Source organism: Microtus ochrogaster, unplaced genomic scaffold (genome assembly GCF_000317375.1).
Source record: "Microtus ochrogaster isolate Prairie Vole_2 unplaced genomic scaffold, MicOch1.0 UNK69, whole genome shotgun sequence".
Classification (NCBI taxonomy): Eukaryota; Metazoa; Chordata; class Mammalia; order Rodentia; family Cricetidae; genus Microtus; species Microtus ochrogaster.
This window is the reverse complement of record NW_004949167.1, coordinates 913,624-941,024: the sequence shown is the minus strand read 5'-3', so window position 1 is coordinate 941,024 and position 27,401 is coordinate 913,624. Positions and strand designations below refer to the sequence as shown.

At 43.4% G+C, this 27,401-nt stretch overlaps 1 protein-coding gene across 2 annotated transcripts in view; it reads right to left on the bottom strand.

Moving 5' to 3' along the window:
* Eri3 (ERI1 exoribonuclease family member 3) overlaps nt 1-12,760 on the bottom strand; it is a 134,507-nt gene extending 121,747 nt beyond the window's left edge. For both annotated transcript variants that reach the window (XM_005370039.3, XM_026777486.1), the window contains exons 1-2: nt 12,392-12,760; nt 10,282-10,357 (exon numbers count right to left, since the gene is read on the bottom strand). In XM_005370039.3, the coding sequence (XP_005370096.1) occupies nt 10,282-10,357; nt 12,392-12,526 (211 nt within the window). In that variant the 5' untranslated portion in view covers nt 12,527-12,760. The remainder of the gene's footprint in view (nt 1-10,281; nt 10,358-12,391) is intronic.
* Nucleotides 12,761-27,401: the final 14,641 nt, after the last annotated feature.

The following is a 27,401-nucleotide window of genomic DNA, read 5'->3' as shown; positions in this document are numbered from 1 at the left end:
CCCGGCCAGGCAATAGTCTTGACTAACAAAGATTTCCTGTTCAGCACTTACTAGCCATGGCATCATGGGCACACTCTGTTCTTCAATTCCCTGCCTGTAAAATGATAATAACAATAATAATAATAGTATCTACTTCTAAAGTGAGAATGGAATGAGAACAGAAGTAAAACATCAAGAGCAGTACCTAGCATATATAAGATCAGAAAGTATTAGCTTACTATCATTACTACAGCTATGAAGGTGGCTCTTCCCTTGGTTAATAATGCTTACAGAGTTACCTCCAACATCCCTATAATTCTCTAGGCCTCCTAAAGGGCACAGTATACATACCCTATCCCCTCCCTTGGACAACACACTGATAGCCAGAGGGCCTTCTTTCTTACAAGCTTTGTTTTCTCATTTGACTTCATCCACTTGAATGAAGTCTTAAGAATAGACTGGAGAGATGGCTGCTCTTCCAGAGCACCTAAGTTTGATTCCCAGCATCCACATGGTGGCTCACAAGCTGTAGCTCCAGTCCCAGGGCATTGGATGCCCTCTTCTGGCCTTTGCAGACACTGCATGCACACGGTACCCAGATATACATGCAGGCAAGCAAAACAGCCATATATGTAAAAATAATGTAGATATTAGGAGGTCAGCCTCCACATGTCAACACTAACTGGATTCCAAATTGCCTTCCTAACAACCAAAATCAGATCAAGTCAAAGAACAGAAGGCAATGCTTCCTTTTCCCTTTTTAAAAATTCAATTCTAAGACCATTAAATGCAACAAAGAAGTATCTGTATCAGTTGGAGTTGGGAGAACAGAGGGTTTGAAATGAAGGATAAGAGCCAAGGCAGGTGAGAAGGGCATCCATGCAGAGGTGGCAAGGTTGACTGTACCATGTCAAAGCCAAGGGCAGGCACAGAGAACACTCATGACAAAAGGAATTTATTGAGATTTACACACAAGATAAACAAGCTATTGTTGGGCTGGAGAGATGGCTCAGAGGTTAAGAGCATTGCCTGCTCTTCCAAAGGTCCTGAGTTCAATTCCCAGCAACCACATGGTGGCTCACAACCATCTGTAATGAGATCTGGTGCCTTCTTCTGTCCTGCAGACATACACACAGACAGAATATTATATACATAATAAATAAATAAATATTTTTTAAAAAAGAGAGAAACAAGTTATTGTTGAGGGAGGGGTAAAGAGCCAGTAACACCACAATAGTTACATACGAAAAGGAGAAGCAAAGTGCATCTATTAAGGATAATGGAAACCAAACCTGTGGTGTTGTTTGGAATTTGAATTCAATTCATGATTTCTGGTATAGCTGTGGTGAACATGGATATGTAAATGTAGATATAAATAAAAGTATGATAACAGCCAGGTGGTGGCGGTGCACACCTTTAATACCAGCACTTAGGAAGCAGAGGCAGGTGGATCTCTGCGGGTTGGAGGCCAGACTGCTGTAGAGAGGGAGTTCCAGGCAGCTATAACTACAGAGAAACCCTGTCTCAAAACAAAACAAAAGTACGATTATACACACACAAATAGATATAAATTCACACTGTAGGCATTGACTAAGGATGAGTTAACAACAATGAGCACACTTAGCACACAAGCGCCTTCCATACACAACTGTCCACTAAAAGAACCAGAGCTTCTTGGAGAAATGGCAAGAAACTTACAAGATGAGCCTAAGATATCCTATAAGAAAGGAAGCGAATGCTCAAAGAATAATAGAAACATATCAAAGGGACTCAAAAGCTACCTTGAGAGGACTCCTCTGTTGGTCAAAAAAGAATGATGGAGATGGATTATAATGTAATGAATAAGCCAGAAAACCATGAGTTCATAAAGATTTAATAAATCCAATTAAAACAGAACCCTTATTAATTACAATAAGAAGGAATTTTATAATAGAAAAGATGAGCAGACATCATCTTACACAACTGGTCAAAATAAGCATCACTGCTAGTTGTGGCAGCACACAACTTTAATCCCAGCACTCAGGAGGCTGAGACAGGAATACAAGGCCAGCTTTGTACACAGTGAGATACAGGTCAGCCAGAGTTACATCATGAGACCCTGTCCCTCCCAAACAAAAGGCATCAATAATGGGATAAATCAAAATCACATGTTACTTGACAAGATGAAATGAGAACAAAGGATCATTTCTGATATCCTGCTGAAGAAGAATAATATGAGCCCAAGTGTAAGAAAGTATCAGACAAACCCTAACAGAGGAACAATACATCCAATAACCAGTCCATAATCTTCAAAAATATCAAAGTTATGTGTGTCAAGGAAAATATACCAAGGAAAGTCTAAAGGAGACTACAGACTTGATAACTTGATGTAAACCTGGTGTGGGACAATGGTCTGTATCCTGTCAATTATATTTTAAATAAACACTGATTGGCCAGTAGCCAGGCAGGAAGTATAGGCAGGACAACCAGACACAAAGTAGAGGCAGGGCAATGAGAACAGGAGAATTCTGGGAAGGAGGTCCTAGTCTGCAGTCCTGGTCCATCCACAGAAGAAGCAAGATGTGACTGCTCTGCCAAATAAGGTACTGAGCCACGTGGCTAACACAGACAAAATAATGGGCTAATATAAGTTGTAAGAGTTAATAAGAAGCCTGAGCTAATGGGCCAATCAGTTTATAGCTCATGTAGACCTCCGTGTGATTTCTTTGGGACTAAACGACTGCAGGAACTGGGCAGGACAGAAAACGCCAGTCAACATAAACCAGTGATCAACCACACCCTTTTGCTTTACTAAGAACATTCCTGGGACAATCAACAAAACTTGAATGGGATTTGTTGTCTAGATAGAAGTTAACATATCGATGTGAATCATTTAATTTTGATAGTTGCAGTTAGGTAAGAAAAGGGCCTGCTTGTAGAAAATACACATCAAGTATCCTTAATAATAGGACATAAGTTCAGGAGGACCTTAATTCTCAAATGGTTCAGAAAAGAAATCTTTGTATTGCACTTCTGATTTTTATGTAAATTCGGGTTGTTTCAAACTTTTGTTATTTTAAACACCTTCAAAACTCCAGGTACAGGACAGGTGCCTGAGTTCAGGGGCCCTCAATGCCACTGAGTCTCAACTGGAAAAGCTACCATCAGTGCCATTTTGAACTGTCACTCTGGCCTCACACAGCCCTCTCAGGAAACGCCTGGTGATTCCTTCAACAGTAAACCACCTGCTCTTGCCTGTGTTAGCAGCTTGAGGTTTCTTTTCCATTGATGTCTTTATACTTTGCTACAAGTGTGCAGAATTTAAGTCTGTAGCTCCAATATCAACTGGGACTTTGGAATCTGGTTGAGGTGAAGAACTCAAACAATCTATGACTCTCTATATTTCTGCATAACATATTTTTTATTAGAGAACAAGATTTATTCACATTTATTCTCAAACACCCTTTCCTTCTAGCAAATTAAAAGTAGTAAACAGGCCACAGTAAAAGAAAAAAATAAATGACTTTCATCTCCAAATGAAGGGCTCAGCTCCCCAACAGGGACAGGGAGGGGTAAATAGGGACTGCCCTGAGGCCAGTCCGATTTGGAGAAACAGGCCTGTGCCACAGCCCCTGGAGGACGGTCTCTGTGCAGAGTATTTACACAACAGACACCAATGGTTCCTCTGCAGCCATTACTGTCTATCAGGTAAATAACACATGTGCCAAGACACACATTTAATGAGGGAAATAATATGCCTTTATAAAAAGACTCAATCTGTATTTACCTGAGAGACCAAGGAAGCACCAAATCACCAGATTAGTGGAACCACAGAGGAGTCGTTCTGGTGTCTTGGGTAAATAGACATTTTATAGCCTCCATTACTGGAAAGGGAAGGGAGGGAGAGAGGGAGTCATTCTTCAACATCCACACACTGGCTAGGGGAAGCTTCAGATAGGACAACCTGAGGAGTCCATCAGAAAATGTTGTCTCCTGACACTCCACCTCCTCAGCCACACACACTTGAAACTTCTGGGAGCACACGGGTCTATGCCATCCCTGGATCCAACACACACCATTCAAAACCAGTTGTGAGCAGAAACTATATTCCAAAGAAATTCCACAGTACTAAGTTCACCTCACTCAAAAGCCTGGGCCACTCAGCCTTAGCTTCCCACTCCTGGAAAAGACATTATGTTATGCTAGGATGACTTAGCAATTATACTCAAGTACCCAAGTCATAGAAACAACAAAGATACCTGTCTGGAACCTATTTGGTCCCATGCAGCTAAAAATAGCCCGAGAAACATGTAAATAAACTTCATGACTTCAAAAGTCATACTACTGTGAGTGTTGGTAGAACACGCCTTTAATCCCAGAATGCAGGAGGCAGGTGGATCTCTGAGTTCGACGCCAGCCTGGTCTACAAAGTGAGTTCCAAGACAGCCAAGGCTACACAAAGAAACCCTTTCTTGGAAAAAACAAAAAGCAAACCAAAAGTGATACTACTCAATCAAATACACCTTTACTGCCAGAGCACTTCTGTGAAAATCAACAAGGAAGAAACCTTAAGAAGCAAACACAAGCCAGCCAGCCAGGGAGAAGCCAGAAAGAGGAAAGGTAACCCAAGACTCACTAGGCAAGAAAGAGAAATAGCCAGGCATGGTGGTGCAGACCTTTTATCTCAGCATGCAGAGTTAGAGGAAGGCAGATCTCTGTGAACTGGAGGTCAGCTAGGGTTGCATAGTGAGCCCTGTCTCAAACAAAAAAAAGGAAAGGAGGGAAGGGGGGAAGAGGGGAGAGGAAGAGAAATAACCAACCCAAGAGTTCAACGTCAGAGTTCCAGAGTGCTGCGCGTTCCAATGCAGGAAGCAGGTCTCAAACTCAAGCTTCTCTGCACTCTCACATAAAAAAGAGCCCAAGCACTCCGGTTAGTTTGCTAATGGCTACACTTAACAAGTGTCAGCTCCTAACAATTGCACCACTTTCTGATAGCTCCAGGATGGGAAGGAAGCAGCACAAACTCTAATAGGGTCCTCATCTCAATGGTACACTCTCCTCTCAACACCCCATCTCTGCCTGGCCTATAGCCACAGTCACTGCTGCTTCCAGACAGGGCTAGCAGAGCTCTCTGACATCAGGAACAGCTGCTAATCCCAAATCACCAGCAGTGCTGATGTCATCAAAAGCTGTCAGGAACACAAGTTCTGATGCCATCAATCAGCCATCTTAGCAGCTCAAGACAACACACTAGTACAGGCTCAGTAAAAGGAAGTTATTGTCAACACATGAGAACAAAGAAAGAAAAATGAAAACCTATTATAAGTCAGGCACTGTGCTAGTAAGTTACATATTTTGCCTCATTTAATCCTCTAACCATCATGTAAAATAGTAACTGCATTCCTATCTTATACACAAGGAAACTGGGGCTCTACTTTCCTTTTCCACGCTCAGTGGCTCATGTCCCTACCTGATTTCACAACACTAATAATTCATATCACCTTCAATTAGTTCTCTGAGGTAAGGTGGGATTTTTAAGAAAAATATAACTTAGCCTTGAGCAATAAAGAAATATAAACCATCCAGATTTTGTGTGTGTACATGGAGAGAGAGGTGTTTATTTTTTAAAAAATACACTTCAGTCAGGCATATGCCTTTAATCCCAGCACTCAGGAGGCAAAGGCAGGTGGATCTCTAAAGGCCAGCCTGGTCTACAGAGCAAGTTCCAGGACAGCCAGAGCTACATGGAGAAACCCTGTCTCAAAAAAAAAAAATAATAATAATAATAAAAATACACTTCAGCTTGAGCACAAAGCAGCGACAGTTAGGGGCACCTTGAATTAAAATAACTGCAGTACAGTATAAGGACCTCCGAGCCTCTTCCCATACACAAGCCCAGAGGTGTGACTCTCCCCACCTTACAGAGTGAGAAACTCTAAGGAGGTAGAGGTACAGTCAGCTCTTGCTCAAGTCCCCAAATGCAGTGCTTCCTTCTACAAATTTGGGTCTTGGCAAATGCTGCTCCCTCTACTCTGGAAAGCACTGCTATTTTTCACCAGCAAATTAACACTTTCTTTGAAACCCAGCTAAACCCCACCCTTTTGTATATTTCTCTGACACCCCATGATAAAGTCAATGGTTTCCATGTGACCCAGTAGCACAGTTTATTCTAACGTCATGACTTATCATCTCAACAGATGCTGACACTAAGTACCTGTCTCCTCTGCTACTAACAATTTTCAAAGACTCCGTGAGGAAGGACAGAGGTAGCAACAGAGCTCTGCACGCATGTGCATGTAAAAAGAGGCATCCATGTGTGCACAAAAGCATATCTTGTAACTCTTTATTTTCTTGTTAGGCACTTTCATGCATTTCAGATTGTCACACAGCTTCAAAGAGGAGCACTGTGTTTTAATCTAAATGATACATGAGTTCTAGAAATCTGGAAACAGAGTTGGTTTCTTAAAAGCAACAACTATATTTTATTCATTTCTTTTACTCCCAGCACATAATCGGGCACAATTAAGAAAGTGAAGACTTGCTAAATGAATCATATCCCCAAAGTCATGGTGCCAACTACTCCAGAAGTAGAACATGCTAGACAGAGCACAGCCAAACAAAGCTAGCTAGCTTCCTTCCACCCCTTCTTTCCTTTCTGCCATTCTCACAGCTCAAACATTCTTACTCAGAGAGAGGGAGGGAGAGAGAGAGGGAGGGAGGAAAAGAGAGAGGGAGGGAGAGAGAGGGAGGGAGGAAGAGAGAGGGAGTGAAGGAGAGAGAGAGAAAGGGAGGGGGGAGAGAGAGAGAATATTGCCTTGGTGCCGGAATACTATTAAAAGGATTAATTTAGGGTCCGGTGTTTGGACTGTCACATCCAATCACTACACACAGATCTACAGCTTCCCAAATCAGACTCATGCAAAAAGGAATCAATCGCAAGGACACAGAGGGTCTGAACAGGCATACTAATGGCCTTCTAAGGTGCCAGCGGCCAGCTTTGACACTCCCATAAATTATCTGCCTTTTGATTTTACCTGTAGCTGTGGGGCACAAGGCACAATTTTGAACATATCAAAGCAATCCCTTCTAACCCAAGGCTCCCCAAGGAATGGACCCCAAAGGAGGAAGAAGCTAAAACAACAACCCAAAGGGAATCTGCTTCCCAACAGGTCTGGCCCTCAAAATCATCAATTAAAACCCAACAGAACCAAATAAATAAAGCAGGATTCAAATAAAGTCTAGCAGAATGGATGGAGCATCAACACACTCTACAATGACTATGCATCTCTCGCTCAAGGGAAGAGAAATCACAGCAATCAACTTGCACAATTTCATCTGGAGGCAAGTCTGCACTAGCTTTAACAGTCCCTTACACTGTGATCTTGGGCAACTCAATTTAACCTTCTTTGGTAGCAAGAAAACCAAAACAGACCACATGGCTTATTTCCCTGAGTGGGACAGAAAAGTAACAAAATCACTCAAGAGGCACTTCACAAAGATGCAGGGTCAGTACTGTGGCAACACCAATAAATGATCCCGAAGAGGGAGGAAGGTTAGTAACGAGGGTGAGTCTTGGGATGCTGCTTAATCCTAAAGCTCCACACTTTATTCATGGCATGTGGTCTATGGAACTCCTACGATGTGCGAATTTTCCACAGTGAAAACTCATGCCTTGCTTTAGTTATAGCTGCCTCCTGTAGATCGGCTGAGTTTTTACCATGTGGACACAAGGAAACTGTGCAAGCACAAAGCTTAAGAAGCCAAAACTCCTATCAGCCAACTACTTCCTGCTTTTGGGCAGAATATTAGTAGTAGCACCCGCCTTTAATCCTGGCACTTGGGAGGCAGAGGCAGACAGATCTCTAGGAGATCGAAGCTAGCCTAGTCTACATAGAGAATTCTCATAGTGAGAGCCTGTCTAAAAATTAAAACAAAGAAAAAAAAACAGTATTAATGCACTACTAAGAGTTTCCTCTACATCATTAAAGCCTTTAAACAGTGCTATTAAATCCTACTATCTCCATTTTAGACAGCAAAGTGAAACTCAGAGAGGTAAGTGGCTTGACCAAGATCACAGAAACACCACTATCAAAAATCTGTAGGCTTCCCTCCATCACTGCAAGTACGCTGGGGCTCACAAAAGAGGAAGAACGAGGGAAACAGAGTGGCATTCTGACTGTAAACTTTCCACACTCAACAAACAAATTTATTGGCTTCCTGCTTGAGACACACCATCACAGTTGATCTTGCAGACATTTCCAAAATCAGGCATGGGTTATCAATCTGCTACAGGCCAGGTAAGAACAGACCAATACAGAATGAGGACAACTGCCTAGAAAGCTTAGGAACGCAGATCAGTTTCTGTGCATACAGCTCAAGTAATGCAAGCTATTAAGCAAGGATCCCTAAAATGAAGATCCCTCCAAGGGTTCCATTCAAGCCATACCTCTTTCAACAGAAGTTTCCAAAAACATTTTAATTCACTGTATGCTGACTCTCTCTTTTGCAATCTGTGCAATAGTAGCTGGGTAGCATTTCCAAGAAATTCTCTAGTAAACACCTTTTAAGTGTCATTAGAAAGACATGAAATTAGTAAAGAGAATTAATACTAACACTAACACACACACACACACACACACGAGTTCAATTATACTTGATATGGTCCTTAAGGACCACAAAACTAACCATAAGGGGAAAAAACTGCTACCCCCAACTCTTGACTGTTCTCTCTGCTTCCAGTTTTATCTGCCCCTTCAATCCATTCTTCATACTGATAGCGAAACAAGTTTTCTACAACACAAAACTCCTAATTATAATCTTCATTTTTTTTCCTTTTTCTTACTGTTTTGCTTTGCAACATAGGCTTGCCTTGAATGAATTAGCAGTCCTCCTAAATACAGGAGTACACCACCACCCGGAGCTGCTTACAATCTTTCAGTGGCTTCTTACTGTTCTAATTTAGAGGTAGGCAAACTATGGTTCATGGGCCAAATCCGGCTGCAACCCACTTTTATAAATAAAGTTTTACTAGAACACAGTCATTTCCACTTTCACAGCATCCACAGCTGCTGAAAAGCTCGCTACAAGCTGTACAGCTGTAAAGGAGTCACAAAGCCTCAATATCTATTCCTGTCCTTTCTAGAAAAGCTTGCTAACCTTTAGTCTTTTTAACTGCCCCAACCTGCCCACCTCCCAGCACCGTCTAAACAGTTTCTATGGCCCAAGCCTCTGCTCACCTTTCCTGCTTCACTCCCCATCTGCCTTTCAATTACACTGACCTACCTCAAACTCAACAAAGCTCTGACACTTGGTCCCTCAAGTGTTTAATTCTAAGTAAGGAGGCTGATTCCTCTGAGAAGCCATCCCAGAGTCTACAAGCCCAGGTTAGGGTCACTCCCGTAGACCCAGACAACCTAGGTCCCTTTCTTTAGTACTATTGGGTGTATCATAACTGTTGCATTACTATTGGTCTCTCCTATGGATCTGAAAGTTTTTTAATATCATGGGCAGTCCAGTTTACTACTGTAATCCGAGCAACTAGCAAAATGTCTGGGTCCTAGTTATTGAACAAATGACTCCCAATTCCACCTTTTTACTAAGTTCAGGTGGAAGGAGGTGGGAACTCACCAGCCATTCGCTCAAAGGTGACACACAACTCAAACTCAAATATATCACAAGAGCCACACGTGAGGTGGTCTTACAGTTGAACTAAAATGAATATGTCTCAAAATATAGGGCTATTCCAGAGATACTCAATTACCCTAAAGGTGAGGTACTCATGAGGTGTCTATCAAAGAAATCAAGGCTAGGCACGGTAGTCCATGCTTATAATCCAGCTACCAGGCGGAGTCTGACACAGGAGCATCACCAGTCTGAGGCCAGTATGGTCAATTTAGTTAAGATCAAATATAAATTTTAAAAAAGGAGAGAGAGAGAGAGAGAGAGAGAGAGAGAAGGAGGGAGAGAGAGGAAGAAGAGAGGGAGGGAGAGAGAGGGGAGAAAGACTAGGAATTTTGTTCAGTGATGGCATGCTTGCCTAGCACGTTGCAAGGTCCTGGTACTGAGGTATATTCCCCAGTACTGAGAAAAAAAACAAAACAAAACAAAACAACAAATCATGACAGAACTGGAAAGTCTAAAGTCTAGATCATTCATATCCAACTCTTACTCTAAAGATTGTGGTCGACTTCAGTTGCAGGAAACTTGAGCACATGCTACTTTATCAGAAGCTACAGAAAAATGCAATCTGCACCAGGCCCCATCATGTACCCACCACACCCAAACAGTCAGACACCAAACGAGATCATGCAACAGGATTCTCACCTCTCCTTACTTCGAAGATGCCAAGACTGGCAGCTGGAGACGCTGAAGGGTCTGTGAGAGCTGGAAAGCCCCAATGCTGTGGACAAACACATATCTCTGCAACAGGTATATATCAATTCAAGGGTTTAAATTCTCATTAAGGGTCACTCTCAAACTCATAATGAATTCAAACTTTGGAATATATAAAGACAATGGTACTACAGACCTTTCAGATGCTATTGACTGATATATATAAAATATACCCATATATATGTATATATGTATGCATGTATATATGTATATATACGTGTATAACACACATATATATGGGTGTGTGTATATATATATGAATTATGAATTTCACATGTTCTCTGGTATATTGTTCTTCCTAAAGAAGTTTATTTTCTAGAAATAACAAATATTCATAATATCTGAGCCTCAACTAAGAAAGATGGTCATGAAGCGATGGCTCACTGGATAATTTCAGAATTCTATCAAACAAGGACACAAGGCTAGCAGTATTCAGAACTCAGGAACTGGGGCTGAGCCAAGACCGAAGAGAAGGGTTCATTGCTACAAACCTATAAGCAGTAACTGGAATAGAAACACAGATCATGAAATACTTTCAAAATACTTTCAAAATACTTCCAAGTCAGCCTCAAATTCTAAGAAAGTCAAGCTAGCCAAATCCCAAATCAACACATCAAGGAAGCTAAGCATAGGTGGGGCCAACTAGGGCTACACATCAAGACCATCTAAAAAATAACAATTTTTTAAAAGTATCAAGGAATATCTATCATATTTATCACCTACTTCAGATATTCTTCAGGACAAGAAATCACAGACATGATCTTTTAAGACAGTGAAACCCTGTGCACAAACATCTATTGATTGGAGCCAACATATTCCTGTCTGCCATTCCACACACTTAAGACTCGATTCTCTCCTGATCCCTCCCCACCTTATCCCATACCAGAGTAAACTTTCCAAAAATGAAATGGAATCAAAGCACTTCTATCTGGAAATTTCAAGTTTGAGGGAGAGCTCTTAGGCAAGCTCTATGACCTAACTAGCTGATTATCTGCATGATCTTGGGGCAGGAATTGTTAATGAGCTTTTAATTTGGAGTGCTTAAGTTGCCAAAGTGCTCTGAGCTCCAGTGAAGCACCACAGAATCCATAAGGAGCCTTATCAATCACCTCCCGGCAGCTCCCTTCCCCCACCCAGGACCTGCCGACCATCAGCCAAGTGGCTTTCTAACCAAGATCACAGGCACACATTAGTGGAGTCACACTCCACGTCACTGTTTATAAATTGGCTTTTAAATGGTGGGGGATTCAAGTATAATATACTTAAGGTCCAAGAACGAGCCCACTAAAACAAGGTCTACTGTGTATGATAAAGTCAGAATAAAGCTGAATTTGATGAAGCCAGTTTCTGGTACAAACCCCACAGTCAAAAATCATTCAGCCAATCACAACCTACTACAGTCAAATAGAGTATAGTCTTTAGCCAATGGGATTCATGTTTCGCTGCCCTTAACACTGGAAAACCGATGAAACGCACTAGCAAATACATGCATAAAAATGGTCACAGACAATTGTTGGTCCTAGTCATTGCAAAATCCTTATCCTCAGATGAGGGGCCCCATATCCAGCATCTTCCAGGTCAACATCCAACATCCCAAGTCATGCTTTGTTTTAAGAAAACACCTGTTGCTGGGCCATTTGCAATAAAGGCATACAAAAAAACTACCCAGATTAAGGCCCTTTCTTCATTCTGACCACCATCATTACCCATAGCTTGGGACTTACAAGGAAGTAAAGTGCTAACGTGTGTTCTGGGATGCGGAGGGGGTACTCTATATATCTACTAATTCCTTAATTTCTATTTTCTCTGGTCAAATCTCCCTTCTTCTCCAGTAATCTCAAATTAGGCCCCTTCATCAACTCATCCCACCTATCTCGTAAAGCCCAGCTCCACCCCCAGCTCCCCTTCCCCAAGTTAGAACATGCATCCAGGGTGAGCACACGGGCCAGTATTCCAGGCTGCGTGAGGTGTGCGCGCCACGACCCACACCCCACATGCATTAGCCAGGGCCCAAGCTAGGGGCCCTCTCAATCTCACCCACCCCAGGGTGTTGCCCCCAGTTCGGGCCCATCCAGGTCCAAGGGAGCGTAAGGGGAGGGGCAGGGGGCCAGGAGACCAGCCCTCCTTCCCAGGGCCGCCCCCGCCCCCCGTCAGCTGCCGGAGAGGCTGTCGCCATGGCAACGCCCCCTCCTCCGGGCCAGCGCGGCAGGCTCTCTCCAGGTGCAGGCCCCGACGTCTCCCTCGGCCTCAGCAGGCGGTTGGAGCAGTTGACGGCAGCGGGCACGGCCCGCGCCGCCTGCGGCGCTGACCAGGCAGAAGCAGAGCCAGCTCCGCCCGCTCCCCACAGCCCTTTCCAGGCCGCCTCAACAGCGGCAGCCAGCACCACGAGTCCACAACACACCGACTCACCTCCGCGCACTCTGACCCCGATCGACGCGGTGAACGGGCGGGAGCAGTAGCCAACCGCTGAGCCCGCTGCTGGCACCTTTGGCCAATGAACTACAATGAGGAGGGGCTTCTTCTCCCCAAACGCTCTCTCTGCCGCCGACATGCGCGCTAAGGTGTGTCAAGATGGTGACTGTTGGCGCTGAGCCTTGTGGGACTTGTAGTTTGGAGGAGACACGTCTTCAGAAGAGAAGGGGAGGGTCACTTCTGAACAGTAAAAGGGATTTTCTTAAAAATAAATAAATGAGAGTAATAGTAAAATAAACCGAAAACTTCGTCAGGCTTAGAATCACACAGATTCTCTACTTGTTTTTCCCTCCTTCACTGTAGGCACACGGTGAGTATGGGCTCAGGAGATGTTTTCTTTAGGCAACACCTTCTGTGAGTCATTCGTCAACAAGTAATCATTATCTACTTTCTGATTACGGACCTGGGGGAGATCTGGAAAGAAGGAAGGCGTCTTCGGATAAGAAAAAAAAATGCTTAGATTTTTGAAGGGCCTCTCAAAAGGAAGAAGCTATTGGCTTGTTCAGGTCCCCCCAGAGGAAATGTCAGGGTTAAAAGGATTTCGGCCATAGCTAGGGAGGTGGGGGGTGGGGTCGAGATGTAGTTTCTCCAGGCAGCTGGGGAAAATTTACACCTAGAGCGATGGGTGAGTGTCTCCATCTTAGCTATGCTTCTCTGGGAAGTCATCATGCCACGTTATGAAATGGGAAAGCTTCGGTCTTAACAAAGCCGCTGATGATTTTGACATCCTCTTAGTCAGATCCATTTTAGGAGCCATCTTCAGTTCCCAAGCTTCTCTGTCTGCCACCTGCTATTTTCACTTAAAACAGTTGGTATCAGTGCTGGACCCTGCCACCTCTGAGATCTTAGCATAATGGTTCCTGTCTGCGCTGGAAATGCCTGTAATCCCCGTATCAGGGAATGCCTTCTTTAATCTCATCCACATAATGGGTAAGGTGGTTCTACTGTGAACCTACAGAACTGATCGCGGTGCTTTACAATTGTCGTCTCCTTGCCATCTTTCTCCTGGGAATTTAAACTCGTTTAAGATAGGTATTATTTCCATATCGTTCATGCTGCATCCAGCTATAACCCAGTATAGTGTCAGCCAGAGAGCAGCTATGCAATAAAATGCTTGTGACAAATGAGGGAGCAAACAGAAGCAGAAACAGATATCCTTCATTCCCAAGGCAGGAAAGTGGAGGCGTGATTGCCTGTCCTCCAATTCTTGGAACCGAAACCGGGGCCTCTTCCTTCTATTATTACATAAACATTAACCTAGGTTGGCCCAGTTGTCAACACGTGTTTATAATTCAGTATTAGGCACTGTCTGTTGCTAATGATTAAATGGTAAGACATATAAAACCCGTATCCTTGAGGCAATTCTCTGTTGGAAAGTGAATGGAGAGGGATGGACAATGAACAAATAAATATATACAAATAAATATAAAAATAAGACAAATAAGAGGTCATTAGATGGCGTCTTCTTTTGGGTTTCAAAACACCGTGACAAAGCTCAGCTTGGGAAGGAAAGCGTTTATTTTCCTTATACTCACACATCACAGTTCATCATTGAAGGAAACCAAGGCAAGAACTCAAGGAAAGAACCTGGAGGCAGGACCCGAAGCAGAGGTCACAGGGGAACACCACTATCTGGCATTTCTTTGTAGCTTGCTCATCCTGCTTTGTTTTGTTTTCGAGACAGGTTTTCTTTGTGTAACAATCCTGACTGTTGTCCTGATACTTGTTCTGTAGAACAGGCTGGCCTCAAAGTCAACAAAGACCCACCTGCCTCTGCCTTCCAAGTGCTGGGATTAAAGACGTGCGCCACTGCCACCACCACTGGGCTCAAGCTGCATTCTACTAGTACCCAGGACCACTAGCCCAGAGATGACACCACTCACAGTGAGATGGACACTTCCTCACCAATCACCAATCTGGTGGGGCATTTTCTCAGCTCAATTTCCCTCTTCCCAAATGACTCTAGCTTGTGACAAGTTGCCATAATACTCGTCAGAACAGATGGCCTTTCCTGTTTCTGGTCTGTCCTGAAAGCAAAGCGGAGAGTTTTTGTTTGTTTGTTTGGCTATAAGAATAAAGTGGGGCTAGAGAGCTCAATGGGTTTGGGGTATTTTGTGACATTTGCCACTGCCAAACCTGACAACTTGAGTTCCATGCATCAAGATTTCCATGACTGAAGCTGTCCTCTGACCTCTACAGGCACACACTCACACACACAAGTAAATTTAAATTTTATTTTATTTTCAAAAAGAATGAAGTAAGCAAAACCAGATGTGGTAGTTCAAACATGTACTCTCAGCACATAGGAGGCTGAGGTACAAGGTTCTTGAATTCAAGGGCAGCAAGTTAGGGTAGAGACTGAGACTCTATCAAAAAAAAAAAAAAACAAGCAAGCAAGCAACAAGAAAGATAGGAAGGAAGGAAGGCAGGAAGAAAGAAAGAAAGATAAGTCTCTTCCGGTGTTGTGGTGCACGCTTGTAATCTTAGCATTTAGGAGGCAGAGGCAGGATGATCTCTGTGAGTTTTGAGGCTAGCCTGGTCTAAATAGCAAGTTACAGGCTAGTCTGAGCTACATAATAGGACCTTGTCTTGGAAGGAAAGAAAAAAGGAAGGAAGGAAGGAAGGAAGGAAGGAAGGAAGGAAGGAAGGAAGGAAGGAAGGAGGAAGGAAGACCATTTACCAATTTAGAAGCATGCAGGCGAGACAACAAAATTCCTAAAATTTAAAAAGGATACAGAAAATATCAAGCGAACAGGAGAGAGGCTAAAATGAGAGACTTATTTTAAGGTCTAGCCCAAACACCACCCTCCATGTAGCCTTCCATGTGTGACTGCCACCCAGGGTGCATTCCTTCCTTTGTGGTTTTCTAGGACTCAAACATTCAGCTTCCAGGACAGCTCTAAGCCATAAACTTTCTTTGGACAAAGACCATGAAACTATATTCAAACAGCAGAGCATGACGGACAATGAGGACTGCTGAGAAGTCAAGAACAATGGCACTGGGTTTTGATCCTACTGCACGTACTGGCTTTGTGGGCGCTTAGGCTGTTTGGATGCTCACCTTACTAGACCTGGAAGGAGGTGGGAGGTCCTTGGACTTCCCACAGGGCAGGGAACCCTCACTGCTCTTTGGGCTGATGAGGGAGGGGGACTTGATTGGGGGAGGGAGAGGGAAATGGGAGGCGGTGGCGGGGAGGAGGCAGAAATCTTTAAGAAATAAATTAATTAATTTATAAAAAAAAGAACTTGGTATATACTTAGCACCTTACAAAGCTGCCCAATGCTTTGTAAGCATTTAGGTCTCTCAAGCCTTGGTTCTTTACTATAGCTCTAGAGCAGGACTTCCTAAACTTTTCCACTCATGACCCCCCCCCCCTTTATTGGTTTTTTAAGAGAGGGTTTCTCTGTAACTTTGGAACCTGTACTGGAACTCGCTCTGTAGACCAGGTTGTCCTTGAACACAGAGATCCACCTGCCTCTGCCTCCCAAGTTGCTGGGATTAAAGGCGTGCGCCACCACTGCCCAACTGACAGCCACTTTCTTTCTTTCTTTCTTTCTTTCTTTCTTTCTTTCTTTCTTTCTTTCTTTCTTTCCTTATTTTTTTTGGTTTTTCGAGACAGGGTTTCTCTGTTTAACCCAGGACCACCAGGCCAGGGTGACACTGTTCCCAGTGGGCGTGGCCCTCCCACATGTACCATCAACCAATACAATGCCACCAAAGATTTTCTCACAGGCATCTTCCCCACTGAGGTTCCTTTCCCATATTATGCAGGTTTGTGCCAGGTTAGCAGAAAAGCCAACCAGGACATAATGCTTAGCACCATTTCAGAGATGGCTGAAAAATTATTTAGTGGTCTTTTTATATACACATAAAATTCAAGTCAGCAACTCAAAACAGCAATTTTTAAAATCAAACATTCTAACACAGTACAACCCAAAAATAAACTCTCTTGACACTTACATGGACTAGGGAATAATAGGAAAATAGTAAAAGACCTTTTTCCCATAATTAAAGCACCAATGCTTCTATTAGAGCAGCACACGTTACCTGTGCAGTAAGAACACTGCGGTTCATAAGCTACAGCTGTCTTGAATCTGAGCAGAGGTGTTTCACACCACATCGGTTGGAGCTGGGTGGTGTGACAGCAAGCACAGTGCAGAGCTGTACGTTGCATGTTTAAGGCCAAGGCTGCAGTGCAGACCCACGTAACAACATGAATGAGCATGTCCAGAAACATCTCAGACTCTTTACACATTTGATTTAAAAATTTTTTTTTGGCCATTTCACATTCAGAAATTTTTTTACTATTGCCATTTTTTGTATATATCCCCAACCCCCAGCAATCTGTCCTATTACCCTTATTGGGGGTCATAGCTGACAGTTTAAGAATCTGGGCTCTAGGGCTGAAGAAACTTAGAGGACCCAGGTTTGATTTCCAGCACCCACATAGCAGCTCACAACTATCTATAACTCCAGTTTCAGGAGATCTAATGTTCTCTTCAGGTCCTACATACAAGTGGTACACAGACATGTATGCAGGCAAAACACCCATAACATTTAGAAAAAGGGGGAAGAAGTAGGAGGAAGAGGAAGAAGGAGTCAGTATGAGCTGGGCCCTAGAAAATAGAGCAGAGCCTGTGACTAAGCTTTATATACTGAGATTTAACTGGGAAGTCTTAGCCAGGGAAGAGAGAATAAGGAAGGAAGAAATGAGGCTGGAAAGGAGGTGTTTTGCTACATGTATGTCTGTGTGAGGGTGTCAGCTCTGAGAGTTAGTTATGGCTGTGAGCTGCCATGTGGGTGCTAGGACTTGAACCCAGGTCCTCTGGAAGAGCAGTTAGTGCTCTTAACCACTGAGCCATCTCTCTAGCCACTCTATTTTGGCTTTTTTGTTCTTTTGGGGGGCCCTCCACCCAGCTCCCAAATAAATCACGTATGGAGGCTTATACTTTCTTATGAATGTCTGGCCTTAGCTTGACTTGTTTCTTGCCAGCTTTCCTTAACCTACATTATCCTGCCTATCTTGTGCCTCTAGGCTTTTCCCTTTCTCTTCTGTAAATCTTACTCTTACCCTGTGGTTTGCTATATAGCTGAGTGGCTGGCCCCGACGTCCTCTTCCTCCTCTGGCTACTTCTTCTTTCTGCCCAGATTTCTCCTATATATTCTCTCTGCCTGCCAACCCCACCTATCCTTTCTCCTGCCTTGCTATTGGCTGTGTAGTTCTTTATTAGACCATCAGGTGTTCTAGACAGGCAAAGTATCACAGCTCCACATAGTTAAATAAATGCAACATAAACAAAAGTAGCACACCTTAAAATAATATTTCCCAACATTTCCCCCCTTTATCCTAAACAAAAATGAAAGGTTTTAACTTTAACTTGTAAAACTGTATACAGTAAGAACAGTTCTCAAGTAAAGATTACATTCACGATGTCCTGAATTCCAATTCATTTGTGTCTGGTAAATTTAAAGAAAATACTCCATAATCTAGCTTATTATAGTAAATCCAAAATTTTATATCTAACTTACTTTCTATCATATCTAAGGAAAATTGCAACTATAACTATCTAGTCTTCAACTCCATCAAAGGCCCCAGATTATAATATTATTTAAGTAAACAAAAAGCACATTGCAAACAACTTCCCAAAACTCTAGAAATGACAGAGACATCTGACTTCCTGGATAGTCAGCCATGATTTTTCTGCAATGTTGGAGCATCCATCTTCAGCCTACAGACTCAGTATCTGGCAGGCAGGAAATTTGAGAGGCTGTCCCACCTATATTGGCTGTTTGTCAGTCACTTTCTTCTGTGTACTGCAGTTTCTTCTGTGAAGCAGGAACCCTGAAATACCATCCCCCTTTGGCAAAGTTCTAAGGTCACTTTCCTGTGGGTCCTGCATGTCCAGTTTACACAACATACTGTCAAGCAGTCCAGGCAAGAGCAGCTTCTTTCCCAAATGGCTAGCCTTGCCTCATTGAAAGCAAACTCCATAGAAGTTTCTTTGATGCCTATCATCTCTGAAATTGGTGCTGCCAGGAACAGATGTATCTCATTGTCATGAAAAACTTTAACAAAACTTTTTAAATGCCATATTCTATAGGTCTTTAAAGTATTGAAGACCATCTATTTAAAATATATCTACTTAACCTAGAAAACATGCCTAATATAGCTACAAAATTGATCATTATAAATGACTAACTACTGACCTATGTTTCTTGATTTCCCATATAGTTTATAGTAGCTTTCAAAAACTAGAACCTTACCTTACATTTTTAAATGAAATGCATAAGTACAACATAATAAGCAACAGTAGAAACATATGCACAATATGTGGTAATAAAAATAACCTTAAATTTTCATCAATATACAAAAACCCTTTAGATAAGAGTAGAAACATATATACAGTGTAACAAGAATAACTAAATTTTTATTAATGTACAAAAATCCTTTTAAAAAAGTATAAATATATATACAATGTGTTGTAACAAAAATTACCTTAAATTTGTATCAATATACAAAACTCCTTACAAATACAAAATATTTGAGATCATCAGTTGTTCCTTAGTTTATAGTAGATTCGATAATCTACCCTATTATTTAAGATAGATTCAACAATCTATCCTTCAGTCTTATCATTCCAAATCCCCCTTTTTTTCTTTTTCCTTTTTCATTTTTTTCAAAGAGATCCCTGAATGTAATATCATTTGTAAGATTTCCTCCCTTGCCAATACCAGTAGCAATTAATAAACAACTCCCATAAATGATGACAAGCATCCCTAACCCACCAAATGACCAAATACCATCCTCCCTGTTGTCTGGGGGTGATGATACCCTGAAAAAAACTGAAATGTTGGCCATGTCCTGAGAAAACCAGCTTCAGGCATTGTTTAATAGGAAAACGCAAAGCTTCTCTGAAAGTCTGGCTAAAGTTATCCTATGAGACCAGACCCTCTTAGCAAGCAACTTAGAGTTGTCCTGAGCAGTTTGTAGTCCTATACTGATCATTGGGTGGTGTTTATTCTCTTAATGGCATTATTGTAAGAAAAATAAGCCACATAAAGATGGAAAATACACAGAGAGTCTGGGTTATGCATATTATTGTGTTTTCTTTGAATTTTTTGACTGCTAAAGAGCTACATAACAAGAGACATTTCAGTGTATGGACTGCTAAGTTAAACCAACATAGAGGTATCTTGAGTTCAGAATTTTGAGTCTAAGGATATGTTACTTTGGAAACACAGAAGATGAAAAGCTGTGGATTAATGGTTTGATGGACCAATGTGGTTTGATGGACCAAGACCCCCCCCCATCAGGTCACTGTGAACACCCCCCAAAATACTTCACCCAACAAAAAACAGGAAGTAGTTTGGAGAGAACTACACCCAAATCCCCAAATATTGTTTATAAATGTTTGTTTACATTTAAAGGGGGATGTGCTATAGAGATGGATACTTTGCATTGGTATGGATCTTGCTTTATTGATACAAATTTAAGGTCAATTTTGTTTTACTGTGTATGTGTATTTTTTATCTTGATTAAGGTATTGTATTTGTCTAGCTGATTTAAAAATGTAATGTATAATTAAGAAATATAGGTTAATAGATTATCATCTATAATAGTCAAGCTTGTAGTCATGTTAGTTAGCTTTTCTAGATGTACAGAAATGCATTTCAGATGGATAAGCATTCTTCAAACCTTTCAAAGACTACAGAATATGGCATTTAAAATGTTTAAGGACTTAGGACTTTTCATGACAATGAGACACATCACTCCTGGCAGCACCAATTACTTCAAGAGGAAGATGGGCATTGAAGAGGCTACTTATGAAGTTGGTTAGCCATTTGGACAAGCTCTTTCCTGGACTGCTTGATGTTATGGTGTATGAACTGGACATGCAGGGTGCACAGAAAAATAGCTGCTGAAGGTGAGACAGTCCTTCAGGGTTCCTGCTTCATGAAAGAGTCTGCCAGACATTCTGTAGGACACAGAAGAAAGTGACTGGCAAACTGCCAACATAGACGGAACTGTCTTTGAAATTTCCTGCTTCGTGGAAAAGTCTACTGGATACTATGGGCCAGTAAGCTGAAGATGAGTGCCCGCAATGTTACAGAAGAACTTTGGGTGACTGTCCAGGCAATGAGAGGTCTCTGTTAATTCTAGAGTTTTGGAAGTTGCTAACAATGCACTTCCTGTTAACTTAGGTAATATTATATTCTTCTGCGGTCTTTGATGGAGTTGAAGAATAGATAGTTATAATTATAGATTTCCTTAGTTATGATAAGAGATAAAGTAGATATAAATATATTGTAACTATAATTCTTGCTTGATACCTGTTTTGTATATGTAATTGTACTATGTTAAAATTAAAACCTTCCTTTTCATTTAGGCAGAAAAGGGGAGGTGATATGGCATTCCCCTCTGAATTCTGTGATCACCATTAATTAACAAAGAATCTACTTTGGACCTATAGCAGGGCAGAACAGAGGTAGGTGGGGAAAACTAAACTGAATGCTGGGAGAAAGAAGGCAGAGTCAGAGAGAAAGGCAGAGTCAAGAGAGATGCCATGTAGCCACCAACAGACCAGCCAGAACCTTGCTGGTAGGCCATGAGCTCCGTGCTAAAATATAAAATAATGGATGGGTTAAATTAATATGTAAGAGCTAGCCAATAAGAAATTAGAGCTAATAGGCCAAGCAGTGATTTAATTAATACAGTTTTTGTGTTGTTATTTTGAGTCTGGGTGGCCAGGAAAAAACAACTGGTCTCCTACAAGAGGTTGTACTCCTCACTCTTCCAGTAGCTACACCATAGAGAGCAGCTGCTCATCTGAGACTAAAAACTGTTCAAAGCCTCCGGTTTGATCACTTGGGCCCACTGCAACCCCAACACAGTGGGCACATGGAAGCTGTGTCGACACCTAACCCTTGCTCCCAAAGGAAGGTATAATAGTCAGATGAGGTGCTAAGAATGGCATATGGGCTATCTACTAACAAGGGGCCAAGGCCCTGGGTCAAGGTTTAGATGGAACAGCAGATGAACTAAGTTGGGTACATCCTGGACAGTCTCTTGACTTCTGGATTAATGAACTAAAGCGACAAATGAAAACAAAATCCCAAGACAGGACAAGGCAGCCACCAAGAAAAAAAAAAACAGCAAAGTGGCCATCAAAGCTGAGACCTTGTGTGGCTATTGCCTCCAGGCTGACTGTGATTATTAACTTCTTGGATCAGGGCTGCTGGACCAAGGCACTGATCTGGGCTTCTTAACATTCCCACTGGAAAGATGGGGGCTGGCTCACCTGGGCCCGCCCCTTCCCAGGGCTAGAAAAGCATGAGCAATTGTTGAGAAGAGTCCAGTCTGGCTGTGTAGCTCCCCCTAAGTTGCCCAAGGGGAACTAGAGTGACATAGCTTTCCTAAGTTGTGACCCACGCTGGGGTGGGGTGTTTGGTGAGGCAGATGCCCAAGTCATTCATATTACTCCAAGTTTACCCTTTATTCATGCTCTTGTGTCTAACCCAGGAAGCTACCGGAACGTTAGCAGGACTTGGATGAAACTGTATCTGGGGTGAACAAAAATAGATTCTTCAGGAAACTTCACGCAATAGACTTTAACCAATCATTGAAAGGGTAGAGAATGCTGTCCCCAAGGACAGTATGTGGTGGCCCCCAGCTTGGTACATCTAGGAGAACTCAGACTGGATCTGAGATCACTTTATTCAGTGGATGGAAAAACTGCTCCCAGCTACTTCAGTGATTCTCAACCTGTGGGTCGTGAGCCCTTTGGGGGTTGAATATCACATATTTACACTATGATTCATAACAGTAGCAGAATTGTGGTTATGAAGTAGAAATGAAATAATGTTATGGCTGGGGTGGAGTCACCACAACGTGAGGAATTGTATTAAAAGGTTGCAGCATTAGGAAGGTTGAGAACCACCTGGCTCTCATCCCTGTATTCTGCACAGGGCAGTATGGTACAGTTATGAGGACTCTGCCTCATAGCCCTAGGGCTATGACCTTGGACAAATCAGATACCTCTCCAGGTTTCTGCATTTTCATCTCCAGAGTGGAGTTGGCACTAACGTCTGTTGTTAGAATTAAATCCGAGATGCACAGTTCATGGCTTTGAAATGTTCTGTAAATGGGGGCTGTTAGGACTAGTCTTGCCTCTCCCACCACTTCCTCCAACTCCTCTTCCCACTCGACAGCGCCTTCTTGCTCCTTCCTCTTCCTTGATGGCTGTCTTCCACAGGATCATCAGTGGGGCCTGAACCTGGCCACTCCCTCTTCTCCCTGCTCTCCCCAGGCTGGTTCCCCATGAGCCTGTGCCATTCACCTCCCTAGTGACCCGAATCTGAACTAAGAGATGGATGTGGGGTGGTGGAGGCCAGGGTGGTAATGTGCTCCCTTATCTCTGTGCCCCTCGCTGGGGCCCAGTTAATTTTCTCTTTGATTTTAATATAGATTTATTGAAAGTTTCAGTTATCGAAACAAACTGCAGCAGCAAATTGGTGTTCTTTGCCGGCCTACAAGTGCCTATAAAGCTGCCATGCTTGGGAACGAATGGCGCTCTCCAGGAGGTCAGTCATGGCAACAGGAAGCCCCCGGGGACACACACACTGCAGTTTAATATTTTTCTTATTAGCCTTTTTCTTCTTGGCTATCTAAGCCTCCCCCTTTAAATGGGAAACTGAATGGAGCCACCCGCCAAGGGAGACTGTTCCCCGAGCTGCTCCACACTCCACGCAGTCTGCCCGAGCCTCCTTGTGACTCTGATCTCTCTTTCTTCCCCACTGACCTAGGAAGAATCATGATGCACACGCTCTACAGACGTGGCTCCCCAGTGTCATGCATCTCACAGCCCCGCCCCACCTATCCTACGCCTAGGCTACCAAGTCACTGGTCAGAAGCAGAGGACCCCTAGAGGGTCCCAAGCTCCTTCCAGATCTGGGACTCTAGGCAAAAAAATGGCAAAGTTCAAAAGCAAAGGAGATACAAGTGAGATCATCCTGCCCTGCCAACATCTACTGGACTAAACTGAAGCAAAAGGAGATGACAGAGCTGGAGAAATGGCTCAGTCAATAACATGCTTGCTGTGTAAACACGAGAACTCGTGTTCCAGTTGCCAGCACCCACTTAAAAAGCTGGGGCTGGTGGTACACATCTACAGTGCTAGAGCTGAGGAGGCAGAGACAGGAGGATTGCTGGGGCTTCCTGGTCAGCTAATCTAGTCAAATTGATGAGCTCCAGGTCCGGCCAGAGACCCTGTCTCAATAAATAATGTAGCTATGCTGTGGAAGAAGACCCCAGTGTTGACCTCTGCCCTTCACACCCACACACATACATAACCCTACACAAACATGCGTCCCTCCAGACATGCACATACAGGAGATGATAGATCCCAGAAAGCAGGCAAGTGGTGTGGAATATTACTTTAACCAGACAAAGCTGTGTTACATTTGCTTATGCTGCATTTGTTTAGCGATGTAAAGATGTGTTGTTTTGCCTGCCTAAGCACAGGTTAGTCTAATTAAAAAGCTGAATGGCGAGACCAGCCTGGTCTACAGAGCTAGTTCCAGGACAGGCTCCAAAGCCACAGAGAAACCCTGTCTCGAAAAAAAACCAAAAAAAAAAAAAAAAAAAAAAAAACTGAATGGCCAATAGCTAGGCAGTAGAGGGATAGGCAGGACTGGTGGGAAGAGAGAATAAGTAGGAGAAGAAGAAAGGTAACAAGCCCTAAGGCAAATGTGGATGAAGAGAAACAGGTTAATTTCAGTTAAAAGAGCTACTGGGACAAGCATAAGAATAGGCAGAGCGTTCATCTCTAGTAATAAGTCTCTGTGTCATGATTTGGGAGCTACAGGCCAGTTCTGATATCCGCAAAGGATTTCATTCTAGTATGCTCACCGCCGTTTTCAACATGACCTCTTCTCTCAGTCCCAATGTGACTCTTGATTCTCTATTTTCAATCCATCCCTAAAGAGCAACCTGGATTTTCCTACCCGCTGTGGCTTTGAGACTCACACTGTAGTGCAAACACTTACTGGTATCTCTCGGCCGTGGAACCAGTTGTGTCCCAGGCTGGGTCTTCTTGGCCCAATCAGCTTGACGGTACCAGCATTCATCGTCTATAGGTTTGTGGTACTGCTAAGCTGCCATCCCACATCCCAATTCTCAGTGTTCCTCCGTGTTCTCAAACAGCACCTGCCAGCATGCCTTGCCTCAGGACTATGACCATGACTAGGGCTCCTGGCCACGACAGCTATAAAGGCTTGAATCCCTGACTCCAGTGCCTTTTGATTCTGGGTCTTTAGAGAACCTCTTTGTGGTCTCATGGTACCTTGTGTTTATATGTCCTCTTGTTTCTCTCGAAAATAAATGGCTTGCCTGGGTGGCTTCCTCCTGGGATCCTCAAGGAAAAAGACTGTGTCTTCATCCTCTTCATCCTCTGTGTGTATATAGCTGATGACTAGGTAAGGACAGCCTCTCTGAGCCTGCTTCCTCAGTTATAGGATGGGGATGATAATACCTGCATCACCAGTGGAGTGAAGAGAGTACCTCTCCCAGTGCCGATCAGTGTGCTGTAGAGACTTGGTGAATGAAGTTGCCGTTATCTGCTTTGCCGTGATGTTGGTCATCAGCCTCCGTCCCCATCCTTCCACTTTTACTTCTTCCTGTCTCAGCTTCAAGCTCAGCTTTCCAGCTACCTACTGTGGGTTTCCCCTCACTGGTCACCCTGGCAGCTTTAGAGCGATGCTAACTTCTTGCTTCCTCCAGGCCAACCTCCCCCGCCTTTCCAAACCCACTCATGAATAGCTGCCTCCTCATGGTTCCGTTTCCTGTTGAAGTCCAATTCCCTGGCTCCCTGGTAGCTGATGAACTTCATCTTCAATGTGAATGTTCCCAGGCTTGCCATCCGCGCTAGCTGGCAGTCCAAGATAGTTAATGCTCACAGTCTTTCTAGTTCTAGGCTCCCACCTGCTCTTGGAGAAAGATCTCCCCGGTGAGGTGCTCCCACCCCCAAACCTCAATTGTGCCCATCAGCCCAAGCTACTGTGCGCCACTGATATCTATCATCTGGGCTGTCACAGAATTGACCTTGAATCCTTGTGCCTGGTGTGCTCAGTCTTTACACTGCCATGTGGGTGTGCTTTCTCCTGGAAAGTGGGAGAATGACTCTTTGCCTTTCCTACTCGGCTAGGGCAACATGGCACCCAAAGCAACATTGTTAGAGGTTTTTCTCCTTATTCAAACAATGCCTTTTCTTTTCATGGTGCCCATCTACTGCCAGCAGGATAGCTAGGATGGGGTTTTACTCAAGAGTCATCTACTGAACCTCCTTCAGTCCACACTCTCCGTTCCAGGACCTGCTCACCGTTTCCTCTGTCTTCAGTCAATCTCTCAGGCTGTGCTGGCCCTTCGGCAACACAGTGTCCTTTGGGTTGTCACTCACCCCTGTTCCAGCCATGCTAGAATATATCTGATCCAGTTACAGGTTTGTTACATATTGTCACCTCTGATCTTCACAAAACAGCCTTAAGATAGAGTCCATTGCAGCCCCCATGTAAATAGAGTCAAACAGACATTTGGGTCAGGAACTGTGGTCCAGTTCGCCACACTGACCGTAGTTAGGCAAGTCCGAGCTCCAGACTTACCCAGAGAGATCCTCACAGCATCACACAATCCCTCCGGATGTAGCAAGTGGGTCCTCTTGCTGCTAGTAGCTTCCCCTGCTCTCCCACACTAAACCGGCCTCACCCTTACCCTGGACCCTTTGTGATTTCCAAGTGCTGTCTGTTGGTCCTCTATGTTCAAGCTTTACTTGTGCACCCAGACTACCGTGTTTTCATTTCTTTAGTGCTAAGAATCAAATCCAGGCTGTCACTCATGCTAGGTGGGCACTGGACCACTGAACTCTCATCCCCTCTTTTTAGTTTTTTGTTTTGGTTTGGTTTTTGCATTTTGAGATAGGATCTGACCAAATTAGCTAAGCGATCCTTGACTTTCCATTATCTCCACAGGCATTGAGTTTGTGTTCTCCTGTCTCTGCCTCTTGGGTAGGGGCTTTATAGCCCTGGGCTGCCATGTGCTGTCACACAGTTCCTCCTTGTTTCTTCCATTTCTCTTCTAGCTGAAGAACTAGTCACTCTTCACAAGGGTACTTTGCGTGCTGGGCCTCCAAGCCTTTGGTGACAGCGGTCTCTCCACTGAAAGTGCTCTCCCCAGGTAGATGCCTACCTGCCTGTCCCACCTTTCACAGCCCTTGCTACTCCACAGGACGGAGGACTGCTCAGCAGTCTTACCTCTGAGCAATGGACCAGAGGAAGGATTTTAGGAAGGACATCCTCAAATTTCTTCTCCAGGAACTCCAGCTAAGTGTATATTCCAAGCCATTTTTCAAGATTCAGCAATCATTTAAAAAAAAAAAATAACTCTGCTTTGTGTTAGGCTCTTTGAAAGCACAGGACAAAGACATGAACAATAGAGATGGTTCTTGCCTTCACAAAGCTGAAATGTATCAAGGAAAACTGTTATATTGGTGTTTTAAAATGAGGCACCTAGGCCGGGAGGTGGTGG